The sequence below is a fragment of the Nilaparvata lugens genome, chromosome 3, assembly GCF_014356525.2.
Source record: "Nilaparvata lugens isolate BPH chromosome 3, ASM1435652v1, whole genome shotgun sequence".
Classification (NCBI taxonomy): domain Eukaryota; kingdom Metazoa; phylum Arthropoda; class Insecta; order Hemiptera; family Delphacidae; genus Nilaparvata; species Nilaparvata lugens.
The window spans coordinates 52,248,913-52,271,841 of record NC_052506.1 but is presented as its reverse complement, the minus strand read 5'-3'; the positions used below and the strand labels follow the sequence as shown (position 1 = coordinate 52,271,841).

The 22,929-nt window shown below is 34.4% G+C and overlaps 1 protein-coding gene across 1 annotated transcript in view; it reads right to left on the bottom strand.

Moving 5' to 3' along the window:
- The window catches only part of LOC111047435 (nephrin), a 535,400-nt gene extending 514,718 nt beyond the window's left edge, over positions 1-20,682 (bottom strand). The window contains exon 1 of the mRNA XM_039422826.1: positions 20,400-20,682. Within this exon, the coding sequence (XP_039278760.1) occupies positions 20,400-20,472 (73 nt within the window). The 5' untranslated portion in view covers positions 20,473-20,682. The remainder of the gene's footprint in view (positions 1-20,399) is intronic.
- Between the last annotated feature and the right edge of the window lie 2,247 nt (positions 20,683-22,929).

The following is a 22,929-nucleotide window of genomic DNA, read 5'->3' as shown; positions in this document are numbered from 1 at the left end:
AAAGTTATACGAAAATAATAATTTCTTCCTAATTACTGATTGCACCCAATGCGAGTTATCAACTTCCTTCCAGTGATCACACTTGGAATTAAATTGGGTGTGAAACTAGATATCTTCATGACTGAATTCCAAATTAAAAAGTGATGACATGAAGACGATAAATAATTAAAATCAAACTTATGCACATTGAATTACTAGAATTTTATTGAGTTATCCATGGCATTTTTATAATTCTTAAGAAGCCTCTTGTTCATAAGTTTGATAAATTGTTTAATGTGACAGTAAAGCGAGCCAATAACCTAATCATAATCAACAATTCAGAGGCTGATACTACACCTATTTAAGTCCTGACTCACACAGATGATTTAGGAGATGATTCCCAATAGTTGCGTGATAGTTGCATTACGTTTTTCCAGAGAATCTCAAACGTTGATCAGATTATTATCAACTAGATGTACAAAAAATCAGAACACATTTTTCAAAGGGAATTATTGTCCAGCAGTATTTGAATGCACAGTATCAAGTGAACGCGATATGATCAAATGCCTTGAAGCTTCAAGCTAAATTAAAGCTAGAACCTAATATGCTGATTGCTGATCTATGATTTATAGTAGTAATTGGTAACTACTCCTACAATTATTTGCAGACTCGTGGAGTCTTTTTGGGCAGATGACGTAAAACGTTTTCAGTGAACCTATTGAATGGAGTTTTCTGTTTGCCCAGTAGACAATATTTCTGAACAATGGTTACCGCATAATGAGAAGATGACAGACAACGACATAATTCCACAACAAAACAAAATATTGTAGCTATTCAAATCATAATCGAATAGACTATTCATTCTATTTATGCTTTCAACAGATTAATACTGACAAAAATTTGAGATAATTTTTCATCTACAGAATCAATTTATTAATTTGTTGAATGTATGAAAAAGCTTGAATAATGTGATACTGTATAGTCAATACTTGAGAAGTGAGAATAATAATACAAATGTGTAGTGAACGTTCTAATTTTTACAGTGTAATGAACAATTATTAGAAAAACTTAGAATCAATTTAATGCCTCTAGTTTTTAAAAATGATTGGTGGTTTTTTTGGTTTCTTATGTAATAATGCCTTTCTTATTATATGATTGTTACCTTGGATCCTTCATTCTCACTTGTGTCACATCTATTAATCTATTAGAACAGAACGCGCTTCTTAATATTATAAAGATTAAATGAAGTAAAATAATTTATTAGTTCTATTAAGACACTGAGTGCTGAGTCACCAGCTAAAAATAAATGGTTAGATCCTGTTAAATGTGTAGAAATATTCAAATCAAGTCAGTTGAGAAAATTAATATTTTCATGTAACGTTGAATGTTTCTCTCAGCCGTATAAGTAGATTGAATAAAAACTAGACAAGCAAAACAAGTAACGGGCAAGTGGACAGTGCAGTAATCATTCTCCCACACATCACTCCTACTGATGTTTCAAGGATTCAAGCCAAGTCAAGTTCTTTGGCCTCAAGATACTATTACGTCCAATCCAGTTTCTTTCAAGTTCATTTTTATCCAGTGATGGTCTCTATTGGCAATTTTACTACACGTATTCATTATTGGTGCTGTAAATAGTGGTGAAACGGGCATTAAAAAGTAAGAATTATGATGCAATAAAAATAACAGTTTCTTGATGACATAAACTACCACTACAATTCTATCAATATCGTTACATTATCACCAAATAAACTAGTAGTTTACCCATAATTGAAATAGAGTAGGTACCCCATAAAATTAAGGATGGTAGATTGTTAATCACAGTAATAATGAGCATAAGAAAGCACTTTGATGTCACAATGCTTGTGAGTGGTTATGCATGTATGGATGGAACATACTTGAATGTGAGTTGAACGATGTTTGTTGTTGCCGCTCACTTGAAAAGTGAATTGATATAGTCTACGGTAATCGTAGTTTGGTCAAATTTGAAACTTGACAATAAAATGCACTGTTATCAAGTATTCCAAATAGTTGGACTTATATTGTAAAAAATGAAGTTATTCATCCTTATAAGATATTACTTGATACAAATGATAACAACAGTTTTTATTAATTTAAGAAAATAAAAGTAATCCCTCAATTCCTATAACAAAAACGCACACAAAATTCAAAATCTATTACAGATTCTATACCACTAGGTCACTAGTCACATTTGGCGTCTTCAAAAATTAATATACACTGGATGACATTGTTGAGCGCATGTATGAAATTCAAATCACGAATTCTCCTTCGGGATGAGAACCGGGAAGAGGAAGTTTGTGGCCTGAAAAGTTGACATTCGCCGGAGGAGTGTGAGCAAGACACAAGATAGGCGGAGCAGAAGAAGCGATGCTACACCATGGAGATTCACTTTGAACTGACAGCATTACTCATTAAAAGCACCGTCACTTCTCATTCGACCAACGCTGACTGTATGTTATACAGTTGGCCTGGATCCACCAGCATCATATATAGGCTTCGTTCGTCAGAATGCAGCAACTTAATTTTATTCCTTCGCTCATAGAAGTGGCTTATGTAAATACAATAATAGCGCCACACAGAGGCTGGTCTGCTCTCTTTTGTCAAGCCAGGCCGAACATTATTGGATCACTTGACGCCAATTTAGCGGCCAGCCGAGGTAGATCATGATAACAGTCTGCCAAATATCAGCTCGCTTAAAAACAGACTTATCACTGCATGTGCAGATTTTCCACATTTGAAACCGTTAATCACAGAAAATTCAAAACTTTAGTTGATTCAAAAGCATTATTTGTGTAACTTGAAGCATTCACTCAACATAACTTCTGGACTGTTTATTTTTAATTCAAGATGTTTCATCTTAGATAATTAACAGTAACAGACCTCAAAATAACAGTTACAACATCTAATTCCATCGCTGAGATGATGGGCCCGTCATCACAAGTTCTCATTTCTGAAGAAAATTCACTGAGAATGTAGGAATTCACTACTATCATCCAACATTACGGTCTGAAAACATATTGGGCAAACACCAGTTATAAGTATTGTCTTTATTGTCCATGAATGAGCAATGAATAGGGCCATGAAATGATGTAATGGAGAGAAAATATTTTTACAGGAGGGATACTCCATAAATCATAGAATGATAAGTCAACAGTAAACCAAGTATAAAAAAGTTGGTTCAAGTCAGAGAAGTGAAACACGAATAATACTAATACCATAGAGAAACAGAATAACAAACTTGACTATATTTCCTTCGCTAATACCAATGAAAAATATAATCTAAATACGTTGTCTTTGCTAATACTAATTAAAAAGTGGGTTATTTATCATACAAGCATGTAACATGCCAATTAATCCCAGTAAACAACCTCATCTTATCTAGTGCAGCATATTAATTTAGTTGATATGATATGGATGGAAGTGTCAAGTGAAATATTAGTGTCATTAACGGTGGCATCAGCCGAGCAGAATCGTCCTCGATAGATGAGAAGGATATATGGCGCTCTACGGGATATTTGATGGATTTCGGCTGACTTTTTCTATTATCCTTGGAAATAAATAATGGCCCGCCATAACGGAAAAGCTTTTCCGCATCTACCTTACAATATTCATTACATGCGTTTTTGAAACCATGCCATAAGGTCCTCGGTTGGGCCCGCCGACGAATACAAGTGTATTGCTGGGGGATTTGCGAAAGTGCAAGGGAAAGGGTAGATAGCGCTGCTGATCGATGTGAGGAGAAAGGTAGCACTTTGCCCCTATCAATCAACACCGCCCCTTCAACGCGCACTCACACACACCGCAGAGGCCTCTTTCTCCTTCCCTCCACCCTCACACTTGCTCCCTCATCTTTCTTTGTGAGACTGGCATTGGCATGGTACTCACTCACTCTCACACACACACACACATGCACTCTCTTTGCCAGCAAATGCTTTCCTCGTTATCCACCAACATCCTGTTTATGAAACATGTATCGTTGCTTCATAAATCATAGCTGATGCACGCACACATCGAGCAAAACTAGAAAAACATCTTAGGTTACTGGAATAATATTTACATCTAGAAAAAACAACATTTAGCAATTTTCATGATTTTCGGGAATCAAGTTACATGATTTCACATATGAAAAATGAGTTGTCGTGAAGGGTTCAACATAATATGTTCATTTTTTTGTAACTACAGTACAGTAAATATTTGCAACTGATTGTATATTTAATTGTAAGAGTTTTGGGATTGTTTTAGACCCTGTGATTCACTGGCTAGTGACTGCACCAAAGAAGAGATAAACGTGGTTTGGTAAGAAGAGAATTCATTACTGTGGCTCCTAATTAGTGAAGATAGAAGTACTGGGTGGCAGTATTTGCAAAAGCCACAAGCCTAGCTCGCATCTTGCAACCATAGAACTGAATAGGTAGAGTTGTAAGCTCGCAACTCACAGCCATAGAACTAAATAGGTAGGTTCCCAGTACCCTGTTGCCGCGGTGTCAACCTGGCCTCATTCTACTGCTGATATTAAACGCCAGCAACTTATCGCCTCTGGTCCAACACCAGATATACCCACGATATATGTTAATTAAATTGCTGTTTGTTTTGCTGGTCAGCTCGGGTTCACCTACTAGCCAACGCCAACCGATACTCTCACTCCGTCTCACACACTCTCTCACTCTCTCTTCTACTCATCCTCTATATATATCTTCGTCCCTCTCATTACCACTACTTCCCCTATCTCTATCAACCTTAGAAGAGATCTATACCTCTACAATACCTCCCTTCTTCCTCGCTACTATAAACGTTCCTCCCAGATACCATTACGCTATCTAGCTAACAAATTGTTGGCCCGGTTACACTAAGGTCCCGATCTCGAATATGTATGTTGCACAGTATTCACTTACCAAGTTCACGCTGCATAATACATGTACTATATATACCCTGTAATGGTGACCCAATGAGAGGCTGTGGAAGAGCTTGGATATGGTGTAGCATTGGGAGAAAGACTAGGAGGTATGTGAGTAGAAGTAGCGGAGTAGAGAAGATGATGAGAAAAAGAAAGAAGGAAGGAGGTTGTGAAGAAGGAGAAGAATAGTAGTGGGGGGAGGAGTAGGAGTAACAGGAGAAAGAGTAATAGGAGGAGAAGGGAAAGAAGAGGAAGGAGTAACAGAAGGGTTAGTAATAAGGAAAGAAGAGAAAATAATTATGATTTTTTGATAGTATTGAGCAACAACAGTAAAACATTTTTAGACACAGGGTTGGTGTAGGAGGAGAAATTGTTTCACCAAGTTTTTATGAAACCAAAATCTAAAATATCAATCAAGCTTGACTAGTCTAGCATGAGGCAATTCAGTTTGATATTTACAAATTGGAGAGACCACGAAATGAATAAGAAACCGAATATTCTATCAAAAACCGGTTGAGAATATTATACAGACAAAATCGTTTCCATGCTTTTTAGAAAAGAATGCGCTTCACATATCTTAGTCACGTTCACACATTTAGAGCCTACACTAAAATCTAGTTGAAAAATTTACGTTTGGAAACGTCAGGCTCAAACGGTTTGTTGTAGTGGGAAAAGTTATTATTGATTCGAATATTCAAGTCTTGTCAATCCTGAACCATCACATCAGTTCTTTCAATTAGTTGAAACTTGCAGATTTGGTTATGGTGTGGATGATCTCTTATTTTTTCCAATGCTAATTTGAATACCACGCAACAAGGGATAGTTGGATCCCGTTATTTACCTTACTTACAGGATTAAATAATTAAATTGTGAATTACAACGCACTTGGTGTTGAGGATGATTAACACATGAGATGAACAGAGAGCAATAGTGAGTAGAAAGCCGATTCCACCTGACCTGACATAAGAGGATTGTTGACTGCACAAACAAGCCTGGAATGATTTTGTTAGTGTCATAATATGCACCATATAGGTATGGGTATATAGGAATAGGTATGGTCGCATATATTATAATGTAATTAATTTGGGTTTCAGCCAATAGCTGATCTATCTTTGTTTGAACCGAGATGGGCACGGAGTAAAAATCCTGTTAGGTTCTGTAACTCAGAGAAACCTTTAGATTCTCGTTTCTGTGATGATATGGGCCTTGGGCATTGAGTGAGCTGCAGTTATTGTCAATTTTGAGATAATCTGGAAATCTTCACTGTTCTGACAAAGGTGGTAATAGAAATTGAGAGAATACGATTTTAGGTTAAATTATGATAGAAATAACTATTACTTATTGAACTTTTTTACATAAACACTACTAATTTCAGCACTCATGCCATTTTCAAGTGTCCTTTTTGATAATGGCGTGAGAGTGGAACTAGTAGTGTTTATGTGTAAAAAATAAAAAGGTAGGTACTATTTATTTCTATAATAGTTGGACAATTCAAGAGGCCCAATTAAAATACTTGTAAGAAAATTACAGGTATCAGTTCTATGATAGTACAGTAGCATTCTATTGGAGAGCTGCACCAATAACAATATATATGTTATGTCACGTGGACGTGACACCTGTCCGGATCTGCTTTTCAATCAGTATAACTATGTCTTCAATTAATTGGGAAATTAGTTATTTATCTAATTCCATTATTGAATATTTCATACTGTACTATCACATTTATGAGCGTCAACTTCGTGTAAATGCTAATACTGTTCAGGCATTTTCAAGTAATGTAATCATTTAATTTCATAGATATTAAGATCATGTTTGCAAATTATGATTGGTATAATTCTATGTTTGATCATAGCTATTTGTGGTGTGGATAAGTACCTTAAAACGTTTAGAGTAAATGTATGAATGTAAAATGAATAAATTATTTCACGATTATCATTGTACATGTTTCCAGTAATATTTCGTGGAATTTCCCAAGGCTTAAAGCATCAAGCATCTATTATGCAGAGAGAAGTCTTAAAAATTCTGGCCTCGGAAAACGTATATGACTGATAAATTATAATTTTAGAGAAAGAAGCTAAGCAACTTTCCCGCTACAATATTGTGAAGCACAATAGTGCAGCACATTCTCAACTTTCCTACCTAGCATAGAGCTTTTTCTAGCCAGCTTTGGACTCGCAACAATAAAAATACTGAGCAGCACAGCGAATGATGAAGAATAGGATTTCCCCGGGGGGAGGAACGAAAGAGAATACAATTTACTATGAGATCTGAATTAATTCACGTAATGCTCTTGTAAATTTAAAGGACAAAGGAAAAAAGACGCCTCGGGGGAGAGATGACTGAGTACTGTGCCATTGGAAACGGCATAAAATAGGAACGAAGCAGAACATTGCAACTCTACCATAGCCATAGCCTACCTCTGCACTCCTTCCAACACATGTACAATGTTACTCTTTCGTATTCACACGCTGATTGAAGTATTAAGAGAAAAATGAGGATGGATACAAAAGTAATGGAGACAGGTTAACAGAAGTTATCATGTATAAAGTAAAATAAATCATTGTTTAGAATGGAACTCACACAATCAATCCAAAAGAAAATAATTAATTATAGATTTTTGAAATCATAAAGATGAGACAGCATAGGATATCAAATGTTTCCTCTATTGTGAAATCATGAAACATTTCTTCAATTCTATTATTTTTCAAGAGGTACTAGAGTAATTTCAACACAGTAAAATACCATATTCTGTAATACACTTCCGCAGTAGATTAAGATTGACAATTTTCTATGCTTTATTTCTAAAACTACAATCAAATTCTTGTTTCGCAAAATCGTGACATCCAATATTATCATAAATATCCATTTCTTACTCTTTCAACAGTAAATTCTAATTTATTGTTCAGTATTAATATTATTGTACTCTAAATTCCAAGTTAGTGGAACGCAAATTTTCAAAATTGTCTATAGAATTCAGATTGAATTAAAATATAGTTTTGGGTGACAATTCTTCTTTTGTGAAGGGTTTTAGAACATGAAGTACTGTACTTTCTCAATTTTACAGCTCTTCACTTCGAATCTTATTGTGGCAAAGGCCCGCTCCTACGCTACAAGGCTGCTATGGAAATAGTTCAATGACGAGCATTCACACACTAGTTAAGATACCATAAAGAACACAGACCTAACAAACCGTTGTGGAGGAGAGACACTGTATGCTGTGTACAGCTATTAGCAGCATGATTGAAATACAACGTGAGAACTAAAGTGAGAAGAAACGATAGTCAACTCTGGGGAAATTACTGAGAAAGAAGCGGCCTAGTAGCAGCACAGCGTACGAGAAGCAAGCCTATTGTTGGTTTTATTGTGACAAACGGTTGCGGCAGTGAGGCATTATTTTTGCACGCTCAGGGAGACCTTTCCGGGTCAGCCTTGGATACATTCAAGCCCTTGTGAGGGTAGGTTGATGGCGGGGGGGGAAGGGTTTGAACTTACAAAGATTTCAAGGAGCAAAACGACATTTTACTTGGCGAGATTCTAAAAGGTGGGCCACTGCCATTGCCGGTGAGCTCCGAGCTCCATTTGCCGCCGTCTACCAGTTTTCGTTCGCCGCTTCATAGGATAGACTTTTTTGAAGTTGATACGTTTTGGGAGCGGAGAACTTTGCGCGGAGATAAGTCACGCGGGAGCAATGAAGTAGTTCCCTTTACACTCCAACTGAAGAGGTGCTCGCTGCTAGCATCCAAAAACGCCACCCGCCACCGAACTGCTCTTTCCTTCGATTATTGCCGACAACCACCGACGCTCTCAAGTATGTGCTGATCATTAGGGCAGTATTTTCAACCCATATTCTGGACTGAATTGATTATAGGCCCATTAATATCCGTCTTTATTTCTAATCCGGCAGAACTGAATTGAATAAAGGTCGGAAATTTGAAAAGTTACCGCATTCATCAATATTTTGGGTCTATCTTCTACTAAAAAAATCAGACCTAATGGCACTGAAGTATGTGCTGATTATTGGGGCTGTATTTTCCATCAATATTATCTGCCCGGTTGAACTAACCATTTCAATAAATCCCGATCAAAAGTTTGAAAAATTAATCAAAATTAACGTTCTCGGTCCATCTTGTACTGAACAAATTTAGACCTGGTGATCTAACATATCTGAGTATAACTAGATGACTTCATACAAATTCCTCTAGTTTGAGAGGATAATAATCGAGCTGAATATCGTATTTTGTACATGGAACCATCTACGAAAAAATAAATAAATTACTGAATTTGAAGCATGGGCAGAACCCTGGATGAGCAAAGAAACAATATTATGTTCTTATGGCATAAGTTGAACATAATACTTTTAGATAGATATTCAAGAAGAATGAATTTAGAAGTAGCCTACTGCAGGAGCAGTAAGTAGAGAAAAGTTTATAAATTGATTTATTTTTGTGTAAAATGTATTTTCAATTTATGATAATAATTATTGTGGCATGATTATTGTTACTAGTTGCATACAACAAAAGCTTCTATTGCTATTTCTATTATATGAAAAATATTCATAACTCTTAATTATTTGGATTATATTCATTAATTTATGTCTGTCAAGAGATGAAATTTAGATTAGTGCTTTCAGATAATCGATGACTTTCATGAAACTTGAAATAGCGTCACACCTCTAGCAAAATGATAGAGTAATAGAATGAGAGTGAGATGCGGATTAATTTCACTTAGGCTACCGTACAGAAGACAATTGTTCACAAAAGTTATCATGAAAGCTAGAAAGTGACATGATTGATACACAGGTGCATTGGAAGTTTCCAAGTTCAAAGCACAACTCCGAACAACTCTTGATAAAATGAGGAATTATGTATATTCCTCGAAATTATATCCTGGAAATGAATTATCTCGATTTTCGTATAAAATATGCTGCAAGTTTCAGATGATAAAAAACGTCAGTTGGCCTAGAAGTTGAATTATTTCTCTTTTCAACTTTCCAAGTCAAATTATCGGTGCTCAGCGAAAAGCTGGGAGAGGAAGGAGGTCCGAAAGCGAAAGAAGCGAGAGGAGGGATTGTGAGAGGGAGGGGGATTGAGACTCGGAAAAACAGTTTTCCCGTATTTTTCACCTTATTTCTCTCAGGCGTGTATTGATTTCAGTCGCAGCCATATGTCAATTCGGACGCACCAGTCAATGTGCGCTTTGATTTATTGAATTATTCAAACACCTGAGCGTTTCCGGAACGTAAGCAGTTCGAAAGTATGTAGATTTTTCCGATATTCAATGTGATTCATCAATAACAATATTCCGGGCAGATGACTCCGTCAGAAACGGACAGCTATTTTGAGAGACAGTCCAGGGATGAAGTGATGGTCTGATAACGTTTTACCAAGTTGGAATGGGATTAATCAAAGCATGTAGAATGTTCTGTAAATTTATATGATTAACCTAAGATAATTATTTTTGAAAGGAATAATTATCGTTACAATACGCTATTAGCAATAAAGAATAGAATAGAGTAGAAGAAGAATTCATTATATTTGATGAATTTGCGAAGTTAGAAAAATATTATAATCATTGTTATAAAACGTATCGTTCGTCGTTCATGAATATCACTATTGATTTGAACTTTTCGTGTCTCAACTGAGACAATGAAATGTTTTCATTTAGACATTCCTGAACGTTGTGAGAATCATTAATAATAAAGCACTTAATAAGGAGATAAATTTTCTGAATTTGGTATAAAACCAAATCAACCTTCTCTGATAACAAAAAAGTGTAATGAACTGTTCTACTGGAATAAATTCAAATGGACAACGTTCAATAGAGGAAAAATACTATTTGATGAACTGAAAGTGTAACTATTTTCAGCGATCTTGATATTCTAGTGCAAATATAATTATCAGACCAAGGTCTAGAATAATAACTATAAAACGTCCAGACAACAAAGTATCAGACAAAACAAATTGCTCGGTCTCTGCCCACTGTGCTGAAGCCTATAAATAAGCCTAATCTAGTTCATTGACCAAAGTGCTGACAAATGATGACTCATACCAAAAAAGAAGAAGCTTACAACACAACTACTATCTTCCTGATTTTAGAATCAAAAGGTGAATGTCATAGAGAGAAGAATTTATCAAGAGTCACTTCACAACAATAGTGTAAGAACAATTTCCTAAATGATGGACTGATTATTATTGTTATATTTTATGTATAAATATAACCAGACAGATAAAACAAGTAAAAAGTAAACAATGATTACAGTATAATTCTATAGTAGTGTTGATAAGTCAACGGTAACAAGATTCTATTCTACGTCGATAATCTGTCACGGGCAATGAATACGGTTCTAAAGATAGATAGTCCAAGATAATTTGTATTTTTTAGCAGTCGATGATTGCTACAAAGAATTCGTAAAAAAACATATTGAAGAAAATACTTTGCCAGACAGAATATTTTCAGGAATGCACTTTTCATATTAATGTGAACATAATGTATTTTTTCTATAATTCACCAAAAATTTAAGCTTCAGATTAAGATTAATGTTGATTCAGTCTATGCTGAAAACAAGCAAAGTTATTGGCAATGATAGCTTTATTATTGAGCTATTTAAGTTACATTATAGTTCCTCTATGGCTTCATGAGTAATATAATCACAATCATGGAATGTGGAGGAATAGAAGGAATGTATTATCTATAACTTCATTGGTTGAAACTGTCGTAAATAAAAATTTAGTCTACTAAAAACTTATTCCATTTTGCAAGTTGAGAGAATAGACTTGAAATGAGTCATCATTTTGAAAATCATTCATATACTGTAGTTGTACATTTCAATGATTGTTTTTCCATGGAAACATTTCCATGGAATGTGGTACAAAGGAATGCCTTTTGTATGATGATTATGATTTGGAGACGGACGTCCAGTTTCGGTTTCATTCCAGTTGCTCAATACTGGATACGAGTAGGTTAGTTTGACAGATAATAGCAGTCTTCAGCTTCAAGGCTACAGGTATCAAGACTCACCTGACAGTTTTGATCTAATTGCATGTGAATTTCGGTGGGTCCTCCCAACATCGGGCCAATTGTTCGGTAATAGCCTATTTATCTCTAACCTTTTCTGACTCAATTGGAGAACACTGAGTTCTTTTTCCAATAAGAGTCAGATGGTCAGTTTGGCCTCAATTTATTTAATTGTACTGATTGAGTCAGTCTACAAAAATGTACAGAACTATGCATATCAAATCCATCGTTGCATAACAAGTTTTTCCAATCATTCCTACACCTAAAACACAAATACATGCACAAAACTTCAATCCAAGTATCGTATTTATTCTTATTCATTTAACAAGCGTTTATCTTTGAAATGATTGGAAGAGACAAAACAGGAGAACCTCAACAATTTATTCACTGAATTCAGATTTAGATGAACAGCTTAGTTCGAATTTTAAATAATTCACTTTTCAAATTTCAACGCAGTTCCCAGTCCGAAAAATGTTTGGAAAATGTTGCCAAAGGTGATGCACAACTGAACAAATTATTATGTTGTAGTTTCTAACTTACTGGAGTTTACTGATATGTCTATTACAGCCAGGAAGAATATTTAGAAATAATCTTATAAAGTTATATTTATCTTTTAGTTCATTTACATCGTTCAACTTCGATCTCTTTGATTTTAGTTGAATAGACAGCATATATGTTTTGCTTCACTTAAAAAAATGTTAGCACTAAAATTTGGAATAAAAAGATTAAGTTAAGTTAGATGAGAGAAAAAATGAATTGTTCAATTCTTTAATGAAATTAGTTGAAATAACCTGACTGGTGGAAGTGGTTTACTCTGCTGTTAGGCGAATACTACTTTATTCAAGCAATGACAGACGAGTATGTGATGTGAATGAGGTTTGTGTATTGCTTGGTTTGCTCGTCGGCGGTTTGTTTTGACGCAGTTGAAGAACAAACGATGCGGCCTCAGCGCCAAGATTAACGGCCAGTACGAGGATAAAGAAGGACGGCTGTGGGAAGGATAAGGAGGAGGAGGGTGGTGGCAAGGAGGAAAATTCGACCGCGGCCTCGCGAAAAGCAGTAAATTACAAGAACTGGGGGTGAGATATGACATTCGTCAGCGTTCTTGGGACCCTCTCCACGAACCCCAGCATATAATCCTTCAACGCCAATATCAGACAGCCTTCCTTATCTGGCTCGCTGTTTTGTTTCCCCTAAACTTGTTTCATACTCGCCTACCATTCCGACTACTAATAAAAAAATGATAAAAGCTCGGCTAATCGAAAGACAGGCGCTCGTTTCTCTTACCACCCCAGTCCCCCAGAAAATCATGTGACTACTAACTACCAACCCTCAGCCCTCTGATTACACTGAGCCACTAATGAGTAGCATTTGAATGCGAATGGCATCAAACATCACATCAATTCAGCTTGGAATGAAACGGACAATATTAATTCGCCGCCGAATTTATGTGTTATCTTCAGTCTTTGTGAATGAATAAGGTTGAATGCTGGTTTTCCAGATCTATCGATTTTAGATGAAAAACAATACAGTAGTGAGAAAGTAACCAGCAAAGTGAAGAGCTTGAAAATAACACAATTTTGAAGAATATGGAAATAAGATATATTCACACAATTTTACTATAGGACTAAGTCTGAAAAATATTCATCATTTATAAATAGCTCCTATTGGGTTTATGAATTTATAAATTTGCATAAATAGCTTCTGCATGGACCTTGAGAATTGAACAGAAATACTCGTTACCACTAACCTAAACGTGAACCTATATCTCAACTATTTCTTTTAATTATTATTCTTTATATATTATCTCTCTCGTCATCAATTATAGTAAACATTTCAGAAAAAGCTCGTTTTGCTTGTTTTGTATTTTTTTGTAAAGGAAATAAATTTATTTTTTCACTATATTAAGAAAATGAAAAGTAAGCCTTGTTAATAATTAATATTATTATCAATATCTTTTAAGGCTATGAAGTTGGAAAGTAAATTGAAGTTAAACAAGACCATAAAACATTGATTGGCTTAATTAATGAATGTAATTGAAGTAATACGACCGAGTACGGTTAGGAATAGAAAGTACATGTTTATCCATTTTAGATGGAGTACTCAGTAATAAGGATCAATTTGATCCAAATGTGTATAACATTTTGGCAGAGACAATCATGCAATTGATGGGAATTTAATGCGCATCGGAATAAGTTATAGGAATGAGTGGGGAATAGAAAAGGCGCGTTATCCATTTGAGAGAGTCCTGCCATGAAGATGAACTTCCAAATGTGATCCTGCTCATCATCCATTAAACTGGATCCATTCTAAGTGAAACCTTGAACTGACTCAGACGTGTTAAGACGCTTTCATTACGAATAATAGGCTGGCCGTAAACAGGCAGGACGAAGGACCATTAGTGACAAAAGAATGAACAGAGTAGAGCAGGTCTACATTTATTGGTCAGACTTCCTTTCTTGTCTTTGTTGATGACTTCAACTTATGTCTGGTGCTTTGCTCTTGTCTTACTTTCAAAACAAAGACGGCTTAACCACATCAACTTGATCAAATCGTTAAGACTCAACCTGGAAGGACATTTAATTTTTTTCAAATTCAGAAGTCAAAGTTTATATCCTTCACAACCAAGTTTTAGAGCCTCTCCTGAGCTGGTTGTCATATTTTAAGATATCGGCCGTAAAAAACTTTCGACCGGCAGGATGAATTATTCTTGATCACACTTTGAAGGCCGACTAAAGTCTTGAAACTCAAATTCAACCGCTTTGAATTATGAATAAACTTTTTGAAATTTTATTAGAAGAGTAAATTGAGTTTTTAAAAATGAATTGAAAGAATATACTAACACTCTCCTCTCTCGTCACTCACTCAACTGCAAATCAACGAAGGTAACAAGCTGCGAGAATATTCACCTTCAACTTTCTGAATTTCATCTAACTTTTGACATTTCCTCAGGATTTGATCAACTTTTTCGATCGTTCCAAGTTTCCTGGAATAAACAAGAGTTCTCACAACTGAAAATCCGAGTGGAATAATTTCTTGACCACTCGTTACTTATCTTTTAATGTTGCTTATAACTGTCTACTACATTACTGTGAACTGATTTGGGGAACGTGAAATGGAAGAAAATCCACTATTTCTATAATAGATCCATATTATAGATATCATCATATTATCTATATTATAGATTATTACTATCGGGAATAGGTTCTTCACACTAAAACAAAGCGAGTCCTAGATAGGGCCACAAAAACGCCATGAATGATTCAAGCAATAAATTCGATCATCGGAGTTTTCTGAAGACAATCCTTGATTTGGAAGTAAATTAATCAGCCGTTCTTCAAATGAAAATGAGAATATCTGAAGATGAGAGACAGAATAACGTGAAATTTGAAATGAATACAGATTAGCAAGCAGCTCCTCGAGACGTTGTTTTGATAAGAGAAAATAAAGTTATTCCTTTTGATCCCTTTCTCGAGTTTGCAGGGAAGGAGTTTCAATTTTAGAAGGTATTGATCTTCGGCCCTGCAGGAACCGGGCTAACTGATCAAAGAGCTCTTGAGCTCACCCTAAATCTTTGTCTGCTCCAATCGACTCCATCCCCCGGAGTCTTCCTTCTTCCCTGCCTTTTTTCCCTATAAGCGACCAATATCTATGAGGGACAGCACGAAAGAATCGCGCAACAAGTTCACGGAAAACATTTCACGAGAATTTGCATCATTCATGCCCAAAGGAATGAAAATTAATATTGGTGTCTATAAAAAAACACTGAGTCTCTACTTATCCACCTCAAAGGTGACAGAATATGAACCAGAATACCCTACTAGCAGAATACGAATAGATTCAAATCTTGAAATGAAAACTATAATAAATAAATGCTACTGAAAGTAAGATGAGGTGAGTGGATGTGTTTCGATTATACATGAAAATGAAAGAATTTAATTTTATAACTTGATAAGAAAAAATATTGAAATGGCATCACGCCCTTTTCAATTTGATATGATCGTAGAATGAGCATAGGAATGTTTTTTTTGTGATATCACCTAAAAAAAGCATATTGAAGAGCATACTTTTGGTAATAGAATGGATAAATTCAATGTATTCACAATCTCATAATTATTACGTCAGTGCTGTTCAAAAGTTGGAAACTAGCAATATAACTTTTTTGCGAACTAAATATTTTACTCAAATTACAATTGGAAAGCATACTCATCGATATTTCTATAGGAATGAGACACTACGCCAACAAATGTAGCTTCTCGTTACAAATGAATTTGAGGAAGATTACCTTTTATAGGCCCTACTAAAAACGGAATTCTGATTATATTTTATAGGACTTTCAATCATTTTCAAGAGTTTCATATCAATTGGAGGCACTGTGCTTCATAGAAGGAAACAGTATCTAATCAATATTCAGTATTCAATATTTTATGAGTAAACGAAAAACTCATGTTGAGATAAAGTGAAAGTAAAGTTTCAGAAATTAAGTCATGTCTGTAGTCTACTGATTAGGACTGGTAATAATATAGTAGATTAGATTGAGATTACGGTATCGAAAAAATGAAACAACAAGGATACATAAAAAAAATTAGTATGAAGAATGGAAGTGTACTGACGTTTTTAAAAAATATTTATAGTATTTCATATAAGTTACTGTTTCACAATAATTTGTTAAAAAAAGATGACAGATGACAATCCATCTGAAATAAATTAAAAGGAAAGCTCAAATTCGTTAGCTAATTGATTTAAAAAAGTTGTTGTTTATTTTTCTTGAATTTTATTTTAATCAAGTTATCATGTCACGAAAAAGGTTTTACCCTTAGGTACCTAGTATATATAATGTATTCTAGGTACATTGGTTCTGTTTTCAGTTCATCGCAATACAATTTGGTTGTAGTTTTCCTCGAGTAATACGGATTTGAATTGAAAAGAGGCTTCAGCCTTACAACTACAGCAATTATTGATACTTCCTCTTATCGCTGCTTGTCATTTTTATAGTATTTTGGTAGCCTCAATCCCTAGAATAATATAATGATAGCCTTACTACCCTGAAACATCATTTAGCGGGAGGATTGAAAATGAGTTCATCATAACTTACATCTTTCAAAAAGATAACATCGATGATGATGTGGTTTTATTTATGAATTGTTTCAGAATACGTCCTAGTAGCCAGCAGAATAATTATGTTCACAATTTATGACGGACAAACATAAATGAACAAAACAGCCTGGAAATATTTTAGTTATCAGTAGTCGTTGGATGGTTATGGAGTAATTCTTCAAAATGATCAACAAAAAACAACACTATCAATCTATAGGTTGATAGGAATAATGAAACTGATTCCTGCTACTTACAGAAGTGATTGAATTTTCCTATCTTACATCACATTGCCTAAAATCCAGTGAGTATAGAATGTACTCTAGAATGTAAATTGAGGAATGTAATCTAGAATGTAGTATAATTGTATTCTGCTGAATGTAAAAATTATTCAAGACAACTAATACTGTATTCCGCTTCCAAAATATAGACTCTTGTAACAAAAATTACAAGGTGTTGTAGTTTCTTGGCTATCGATAATGATTACTTTAATAGAATAGAGTTTGCAAAAAAGGCTGTATTCGATGAGTTCACTTCATTACTATTTTCCTGAGATTTGTTGAGAAATCAAACCTCAATTTTAAACTATACAATTACAGATCATAAAATTATATTTTTTGTGATGGATTTTATCTCAAGTTATGAATGATGTTTTTTCTATGTCAGCAGTGTACAGATCTTGAAGCACTGTGAGCTGTGAAGAGCTGTTATTGTCGTTGTCGATACAAGATTGAAAAGTTATAATGAAATAACATCGGGGCACCGAGCTTTGCTCGTTATTTATTTATTGATAAACAGAACATAATTCTTTAAAATGATTGGGGAAGTACTAACAGGCACAGCTCAAAACTGTTTCTTCCCCGAATTTTGATTTATACACTATAAATGGTCCAAAAAGTAGGTTAGGTATGTTCCATACACTTGAATATTAAAGGTTCAGTTTTCAGTCCAAACATTTAAAAACAGAAATTTTTAATTAAGATAGTCTACAAACCAAATTGAATGTTATTCTCGTGAAATAAGATGATTGATTAAGAGCCACCCAGCAGCTGAGTGCATCTGCTAAGAAAGAAATCCTTAAGGTTGAAGGATTAAGAGAAAAAAATTCACTTTGTTGATGAATTTGGAAACATCGCGAAAATATGTTTTTATTTTAAATATGACTATTATTTTTATTTATTTATTAAGAATAATTGAATGAAAAAGACTAAGAAATTGTCAAAAGTCTTAGTCTTTTTCATTCAATATGAATAATTACCACAATATCGACTTCTCAACTACACAAAAAGTGAAAAAAAGAATTATGAATAATTTTAACTTTCAAACCCTCAAGCTGGGTTTACACCAAAGTTATTAACAAAATGTTAATAACTCAATCCTTATAGATTCTATTGGATTGAACGGAAGTTGACAAACACACATCTTCATCATGTGTATGATAAGTTATGTTCAATCCAATAGAATCTATGAGGATTGAGTTAACATTTTGTTAATAACTCTGGTCTAATCGCAGCTTTAAGCTGCGTTTACACCAAAGTTATTAACAAAAATAATGTTAATAACTTAATCCTGATAGATTCTATTAGATTGAACATAGATTATCATACACATGATGAACATAATTATGTGTTTGTCAAGTTCCGTTCAAAGAATCGAAAAAGTTCGAAAAAGAATCTATAAGGATTAATTTATTAACATTTTGTTAATAACGTTGGTGTAAACCCAGCTTTACGGGTTCTTTATCTTTTAGGTCGTGTTTATATTTCACAGCTGGCTATACGTCAGCTTATGAATTTCGGGGATGTGAAATTTTGATTTTCCACAGATGCACTGGCTCACTCACTTTTTACTATCCACAGACAACAAAAGTCTCAGCTGTTTTTCTGAGGATGAAGATCCTTTTACTGTCGTTCAGCGAGTTTTCCCAGGGATGAGACCGAGTGCAATCGAATTTTTATATCATAAACGTACTATGTTGCAAATTTCATCAAAATCGTTAGAGCCGTTTTCGAGATCCATTGGATATAAATATATACCCATATAACCAGATAACCATATAAATATATATATACAGAAATTGTTCGCTTAATATAATAGGATAGTAAAACATAATGAATGCAAAATAAGAGATATCCTGAAGGTTTAACCATCACTGTAAAAACCTAGTTCACTCTGAGAAGAGTAGTATCAGAGAGAAGATATAAGAGAAGACTCAAGACTATGTTTTATCATAGAGAAATAATAGCATAAGTAGATATCCCGTGGTATAGGGTGTTTATGTCGCAACATTTACTGTTATCTCAAGCAATAGTACACATAGTTCTTTCCCGTGAAGCTGTGTGACGCTGGTAGTCTCTCATATTGTGCCGTTCAAACACTCTCACCCCAACAAAACAATAACAATCGACAATAATCTACAGTAATCGGCTTGAGATAACAGTAAAAGTTGCGACATAAACACCCTGCCATACCATGGGATATCTACTTATGCTATTGTTTATCTATGGTTTTATCTCTGGTAGTATAAACAGTACTCGTAGATATACTGTGAGTACCGGTAATGAATGATGCCGGTATCAATGAAATATAACGTAATCAATCCTTTGCCGACTAGCGTGTAATCAGATGCGTAAAGTTAGATCAATCAATAGATTGAAACGTAGACAAGAAATTATACTATCCATGATTCACTACAATAATAAAATATTGAATTTCATTCTTCTTATTATCGAATGAAGCTACTGGCAATAATGCTTTATTTTTTATTCAAACTTCCACATGAACGAATTGTTGCTGTTTCCATGAATCTAGTTTTATAAAATATCTAAATTCGTATGCCAAAAATGTAGTGATGAACATAGATATGTATGTTGGAAAACTAAATGAAAAACAATTCAATTTCCATTTAAAATTCCAAGAAAAGAAATGTTTCCATTTAATTTCCAATAAACATGTTTTGTCAAGACAAATAGTTAATTGTGGATCTATTATCCTTAGATTTAATAGATATAAGGATGATCATTGGCTTGGGTGTTGGAAAACTAAATGAAAAACACTTCAATTTCCATCCAAAATTCCAAAACAAGTATTGTTTCCAATTCATTTTCTGATCAGCATGTTTTGTTAAGAGTTAGGACAAATAATCTCTTGTGGATCTATTATTATTTGATTTAATAAATGTAAGGATGATCATGGACGTGAGTGCTACTTACTGAAAGATAGAGCTAATTTAAAATAAAAACAACCGGTTTCTGTGAGATAAGGAGTTCTACGATTGAAAGCATTGTCGAACGAGGTCAATTCCAACCACTACATCAGTTAAAAGAGGGCTGATTTCAGAATTGACTGACTACCTGTTCACAGCGTTTGGAACAACACATGGTTTTAGTAAACATACCGATTGGAAGAATGCAGGTAAGGAGTAGCAGGCACGGTACAGCGAATCCAGGGAAGTCCAGCCGGATCTCCATAGCTACGGCAGGAACGCAGGCGAGAAGTGATGCAGTTTATTCATCAATCATGAAGCACACAACACACTACACAAAGCACAAGGGGGTTCAACTCATAACAGCACAATAATCCAGTAAAACTGTCAGGTCGAATGATTGGAACGAGTCACTGTGGATGTAAGCCGCACTGATCACATCTGACATACACTCTCCGACAGCAGAAGCAAGACTGAAGATCGAGCCAGCCACTGCGCAAGATTCAGCCAGCCCAACTTCCAGAGGCCGTCGCTAGGTGCCGCCACCTGCTGCTTCTGCTTCTTGGGCCGTACCCCACACGTTCAAACTTTCACAACCCACAACCACAACTCCTTTTAGACCTTTTATTTCTACTTAAACTAAACTAAAAAAAAAACGACAAAAAATTGTATTAGATTCCAAATACCCTTTTAAAAATTCACATTGATTATAAAAGAGTTTTGATCGATTTAAAATCTTGTTCATAAATTCACCCTCTCCAAATACCGTGTAGCTACTAAAGACCAAAGGAACATTATCACACTTCAAATCTGATCAAACCATCAGATTTAAGCACGATGCATGGGTAAACTGGAAAAACTTTCCTAAAATGTAATTCTTACAATTAAATAATGTTCGAAAAAAATGTTTGGTCTGTTCAAATATATTTTGACAGTATCTCAGTTAAAAGAAGATGTTGAAACAAGAAATTATTCATGCAAAATATCGAGAAGACTTACCTTTTTCACTACTAGTAGTTCTGTGAACAGTAGACCTCACGCAGTATTCTCATCCACAAGTACCAGATGTCAACTGTTTTAAGTGTTAACAAACTCAGTTCACGTTTGAATTTGTATTCCATATTATGATATAATTCATCCAGTTCCGTGATGATCTTTCTATCTGATGAAAATTAATTTTTTAGGATCAAGAATATTATAATTTCTCCAGCATTATTTAGTTCATTTGTTTATTTTTATTCACCTATTAAATTAGTTTTTTTCGAATGTGAGAATATTGATACTGATGGCATGCATAATAATACCATGATTGCAAACAAAATATTGAAACCAAAGACCTTAAAGCTGCGATTAGACCAAATTTATTGAAAAAATGTTAATAACTCAATCCTTTTAGATTATATTAGATTGAACATAACTTATCATGTACACAAGATGAACATCTGTGTTTGTCAACTTCCGTTCAATCTAATAGAATCTATAAGGATTAAGTTATAACCATTTTGTTAATAACTTTGGTGTAAACCCAGCTCAAAGATGCATACCTCTTTAATGTCTTTGATTGAAACTATAGACCTTATACAAATACAGTAATAGACTGGCTTCTCCACACATCCGTGTAATCACTTGTCAGCTGATTTATGAAGAATAATTCTATAGTCTGATTTTTACTCTAATATTGGCGTATGAAGGAGGCTCATTTTTCCTTTTATATTATCCTTGAAATGCAAAATTTCCAAAAACCTTGTATATACATCGATGCGCAATTCAAAAAGGAACATACCTGTCAAATTTCATGAAAATCTATTTCCGCGTTTCGCCGTAAATGCGCAACATATAAATATATAAACATTTAAACATTAAGAGAAATGCCAAACCGTCGACTTGAATCTTAGACCTCACTTCGTTCGGTCAATTAGTTTTCTCCAAAATCAGTATTTTACTTATATCTTTTTTCTGTTTCAAAAATGTGAATGTATTCCTAGATATGGAATGAGCTATTTTCATCGGGCCTTACTATTATCACAGACGAAATAAGTAATATTAATTTTAATTTACTTCCTCAATGCTATTATGCATTAATAATAATTATAGTTCTGAGAATTACAGTTTAGAGAAATTCATAGATATAAGTTTTGTAGACACTTAAACCTGTGAATCATCCAAAACTAGAGAGCATTATCAACATTGATGGAGGCTCACTTTTCAAGGTAGTACAGTAATAATATTATGAGATAAAACTAAAACTAAAACTGAAAAATCAATTGAATGATTCTTTGGAGTATTGGACTGAAGTACTTTTCTGATCTGCAAGGCTGGATTTGCACCTAGACACTGAGGTCCGTATGTAGACTGTTTAAACGGAGAAATGACAGCAGTTCGTTTAAACCCCTTATGAAACACATTATGATAAATGCAAGCATATCTACAAGTAAACGTGGTTTGGCGTCAAACGTAGTATTAGCATATGGTCCTCAGACTCAATTATCACACATATATTTATGTGCAAAAAATATTATTGAAATAGTATATTCAATGCAACCGTAAACTAGATAAACAAAAATCGGTGATGCAATCTACAAGAGCAAACGACGTATCTGACAAGTAAGATATGACCTACAAACTAATTATTCAAGTTTTTGTGAACAATGATCAAAGTTTGAAAAAAATCTTATAAGTTGAAAGAAATAAAATCATAGATAATTTTGAAAGTGATTGGAGA